A 5,206-nucleotide genomic window follows, 5' to 3' on the forward strand; every position below is an offset into this window, starting at 1 on the left:
CATTCATGTAAAGTAGCTAGAAGCCTAGAAGGCACCTGACCCTACATAAAAGGAAGGGGTCCACATTTATAATGGAAAGTTGTAAGCTCCTTAGGGCCTGTTTGGGAGTGTGGATTTGAAGCCCCTTGGATTTGAAATCCTCTTGTTGTATTTGGCAACCTAGATTGAGAATCAACTTTAATTCAAAAGTAGTTATTCATAGTATATTTGCAGGGGTTTGAATTTAATTATTAAATTAACTTTAATATCTCTAATTAGTGAACTTATGTAATTTTTGATAGAATGGTTGTAATAAGCCTGCTGAAATATATACTTTGCCAAAAAATGATGAATTTCCAAGTCTTGGATGGACAATGTTTGGACGGTGCTGATCATCGTATTAAGCTAATTATAGTGATGCAATTGATAATCTAATTATTTTAGGATATCATTAGTGAGCTATGTGTCCAATAGATTAATAGTCTAGTGATACACATGCAACTATGGGAATGATTTTAGATGTAATCCAAGGTCTTACCTTGGATTTCAAACCCCCTGATTGAGGGGATTTGAAACCCCTTGGATTTGAAAGCCCCCGGTGCCAAACAACCTGGGGATTTGTAATCCCCTCATATCCTCCCAAATCCATGATGCCAAACGACCCCTTAGATTTCTAATCAGCTCAACACAAGTTTTCTTGCCTCTTATAAAAATGTCTTGTCTGTGACAGCATGCTACTCTCGAATACAAAAGCCCCATGGCTGCCAAAGTGGCACGGGTGAGTGACGTGTGGGCATTTCCTCGGGCGGGCTCCATGGAGAATGTGCCATAGGCCAAAAGGTCAGGGCAGCTTATTAAGAAGGGCTCATGTCCCTGCTTTTCCAGTCGTGCATTTCATCATACAAGTCCCTTGCCCATACATCATACCTCTCCACTCGTCACCACTTAATGAACGACCCTGTACTAGTCGGGCCACTTTGAATTCATGGGCTGCTTTTGAAAGAAGTGGTAATTGAAATCTAACAGGAGGATTATGAAAACCTACATGAATGAAAAGTTTCTCCAAAGAAGGAAAAAACAGTTTGCAAAGAAGGCATAGAGGTCGGAGAGAGATTTATTGCTAGTCGATGTTAGCATCAGCTGCAACTCTTGCAGATTGTCGAAGGTGATCGGTAAATCTTCCCATGTGTAATATTTCTCTTTAGACGACATTCCTATCTGCTGAAAAAAAAAAAAAAAACATACAAATATCAGTTTCAAAACCATTCCATTGGAGCCATCAATGGACCAGATGTAGTGCAGCATGAGCCCCCGCCCATTTACTTTTCGGGGCAAATTTTAGACTAGATCCAACCCACAGGCCCAAGATTAGTGACGCAGAGTAGGACGTGATGAGTGCAATCACCGTCTTGCTCGGGGATAACTACTCTAAATACACAAAGTTCTCTGGATTCATCACGGAGTTTCCTTGAATCCACGAGGATAAAATAGAAATAATTTCTAATAAATTCAAAAATAAATTGATTCACCATAAAAATGAAATTACAATTCTTTAAATAATGAGTTCAATCCTAGGACGGAGTTTTAGAATCAAAATCCCTAAAACGTGACTTACTATAAATAGTAAGTTATAGTAAACTTATTTATAAACGTTCATCATTCCTACTAGACTTCATGATTTTTGGCAGACTCCTAAAACTCAAAGAATAAAAAGTTACGATGAAACTAAACTTACTATTTACAGTAAAAATGAAAATAAAATTGACTTTTGATCATTGATCTGATCAAATGGTTGGATAAAGTACTTTCTCCTACCAGAAAATCATATATGGGATCGAGTGGTCTGTCGATGCCATCAACAGACCCAGTTAGGAAATTTTTTAAGACATACATAAAGGAAAGCAAGAGCTCAGAAGATTGGCCAACCAGTGTAGATCAACGGGTGGGCCATATGAGATCCCGATTGACCTGATTTTTGGGCCACAACGTACAAAAAAAGGGCCCCCACCTGATGAACTTTCCGGATCTGACGTTGGTAACCCAGCAAGTAGCCATGGGTAGGGGATGAAAACACACCTTAAGAGGCTCGTCGCATACGGTTAGAACCTTAACATGAGCCAGGTCTTTCAAAATCTGTATATAATCATGCTCTGGTTCCTTGTGTTGATAGCCTCTTGAATTTAAAATCACATCCACCAACTGTGAAAAGTTTGCGAATGAAGGTCCATAGAAAAGAGCACCACAGTAATCAAATGATTGGAGATTTGGAGCAGAAATCTCAATCTTAGGGGACCCACGAGCTACTACGATCGAACTCTTAAGCCGCAGATTGGGACCAGAAACCTTGATGTAGTCCAGACTGAAACACTCCCTTAAATTCGATTCCTCAAGAAGCAGGCAATTCAGATGAACCCGTCGAAGATGGAGCGTTTTCAGAGCTTGTAAACCATTGAAATTCAATGGACAGTTGAAATCGCAGAGAGCCAAATTCAGATGGATTAAAGAATCGCAGCTAAAGAGGCATTGAGGCAAGTTAAAGGGCTTATAGGGGACAGAAGCTTCAAGAAAACCGATATAGTATACAGTAGAGTAATGACGGAAGTTGAGATCAAGCTCCGTAACGCCGCTCATGGTAGCGAATTCGATCCATTTCTCTGTATCGGACCGATTCCGATTTCCCGGCCCAAAAAAGAGTCGAAATGGTTGTTTCCTTTTTGTTGCTGTATATACCGATCGACTGTGGTTGTGAATTCATCATTAGTTTGAACGCTCGCAAATTCCTCGCCTAAGTATATAGTTTTGGTGTAGGATGCAAAGAATTTCCAATGATCTCTCCGTCTTCTTGACAGAATGCTTGTTCTCGTTGCAGATTTCATTGGCATCAAAGAGAGGATGTGATGAAGAACTACTTCCGGCAATTCGCTGATTTTATCAGCAGATTTTTCCGTGAGTTTGATATGTTTTTCAGGACTGATGTCTGGAGTTCGTGTTAGAGGATTTCTCAATTCAAGTACTATTTCAAGTCTTTTGTGTATCACCGTGGGCCCCACACATCGCCTCTTAGGTTATGCTTAACTTACAAAGCTTTTTAGTGGACCTAGCCTCCAATCTAAGACATTGGTTTCCCAATCGTTCATATTTTAATTACAAGTGCGTCCCACCTAATCAGATCAATGGAGTAATTTTTTGTTTTTTGAACTCTTTCCATAGTGGGAATTACCTAACGAATGGTTCTGATCTCGTTTACGTGTGACCTTATGGCACGTGTGCCGCGAATCGCCTCTTCAATCTCTCCCTCGCGCGAATCGCTGGAGCACACCTCGAAAATCTTATTTAGTGTCTTAAAAAAATCATTGGGCCGTCTGTACTCTGCACGAGAGAGTTGGAGAGAAAGCCAACTTCCGCTTCTTCTCTCCTTCCCAAAATACCCCTCCAGGTATTTTCTTCTCTTCCCATTTTGCCCCTCCCAATTTCTGTTCTCTTCTCCGAGATTCAGTTGCAATTTCGATCTCACTCAGTTAAAGAAATCTTTCCTTATAATCTTGCCATGACCCCTGAAAAACTGGATTTTCTCAGATTGGGACGATTCTTTCAAAGGTGGAGTTCTTGCCTCCATTGAAACGTTGTCTTGTGATCAGAGATGTTTTATAAAATGGATTCTAGTAAAAGTCAGTGAAGATGTGCACAGTATACTTAGGTTTTCATTTTGTGCAAGTGGGGCCCACTGGGTCAGTGATCCACACCTTTAATATGGTCCTGCTGGCTATGAAAGGGGATGGGAAGTGCTATCTTAACCATTTGATCGGCTATCTAGAAATGGATGGTAGAAGAGAGCATTGGCAATAGCCGATGGTCAGTGTTTAACGGGATCAGATGCACCAATTAGAGGGGTACAACTGTCCAAACCGTTTGATTTGAAGATGGTGTTCCATCCATGGTTGGACACACCAATCGAACGGAATGGGTCATGGATCATTGAGTCATGTGACCATCTGAGTGTTCCATCCATGGTTGGACACACCAATCGAACGGAATGGGTCATGGATCATTGAGTCATGTGACCATCTGAGTGATGTGCACTAGATTAGGACTTGTTCTATGGCCTTGGTACTTGGATGGAATAGATTACAGAAGAAGCAGAACGGAAGTCAAGATAGAATTGTCTAATGAATCTGATATCCTCGATATAAACAATTTATAGATTGTCCCACAATTTGGACGGTTGGGATTTGAAGTGAGAGCCACTTGCAGAACAGGGAAGCACCCGGTCCATAGTTGAGTCTCCACATGCTAACACAGTTTGAATACACGTTATTACGGTTCGTAATAATAACTCTTGGTAACGGCACGGACGCCCAATTAATGTTAAAATAATAATAATAATAATAATAATAATAAGGGAGGGAGATTTTGGCCATCTTGATTTTCCAACTAAAACTATAAATAGTTAATGATTATTTACTCTTGTAAATGTGTGGTGACATCATGTACAATTTGAATACAATAATGATTTTGTAATATCAATTATTTCCTCCTAAAAATCACTATAAAAATAATAGTTCTTTGCAATTGTATCTTATGCTTGATTTATGAGCTACAAAAACTCTGGTTTAAACAAGTACTTGGAAATGAAATTAGAAAGTTAGAAAACCAAATGGACTCAAATTTCTTGCTCTTCATTTACCCTACTTGGAATTAATCTGATTGTGATTAACTTTGATTATTTAAATTAGAGGAGCAAAATCATACTCTCACTTGGGCATGGTGGATTGTACGTGCTCATGCATTCATGGACTCTACTTAGAGCTGGGCAGAATCCGACCCGATCCAGCGAATCCAACCCAATCCGGTGGATCCAACCCGATTTGAACCGAACCGAAGGCTTGAATCGGTGCGAATCGAGTAGGACCACTCAGATCCGATCGTACATTAGATAGAGTTTGGATCATGGTCAATCCGGACTAATCCGATCCGAAATCCGAACGAACTCTAACCCTTCGGATTGGATCGAGTCAGTCCTACTAGACTCAGTCCCTGATCGGATTGAGTTCCAGTTATGTTCATGAAAAATCGAACTGAGTCGCGTTGAACCCAATCCGGTCCGACTCGACTCGATGCCCACCTATAACTCTACTCATTGCATGTGCAGACAAACTAGACTGTTGAAAATGCATGCCCCACTGTAGATGGGGCATAGCTATAAAAAAAAATTAAAATCCCCTAAAAC

At 40.3% G+C, this 5,206-nt stretch overlaps 1 protein-coding gene across 1 annotated transcript; it reads right to left on the reverse strand.

The window, feature by feature from the left end:
* Positions 1 to 648: 648 nt before the first annotated feature.
* Positions 649 to 2,610, reverse strand: LOC131257182 (F-box/FBD/LRR-repeat protein At1g13570-like). Its single transcript, XM_058258212.1, has 2 exons — positions 2,056 to 2,610; positions 649 to 1,200 (listed from the first exon to the last, which is right to left on the reverse strand). Exons 1-2 carry the CDS (start codon positions 2,608 to 2,610, stop codon positions 1,021 to 1,023), a joined length of 735 nt encoding a protein of 244 aa, XP_058114195.1. The 3' UTR covers positions 649 to 1,020.
* Positions 2,611 to 5,206: the final 2,596 nt, after the last annotated feature.

Source organism: Magnolia sinica, chromosome 1 (genome assembly GCF_029962835.1).
Source record: "Magnolia sinica isolate HGM2019 chromosome 1, MsV1, whole genome shotgun sequence".
NCBI lineage: Eukaryota > Viridiplantae > Streptophyta > Magnoliopsida > Magnoliales > Magnoliaceae > Magnolia > Magnolia sinica.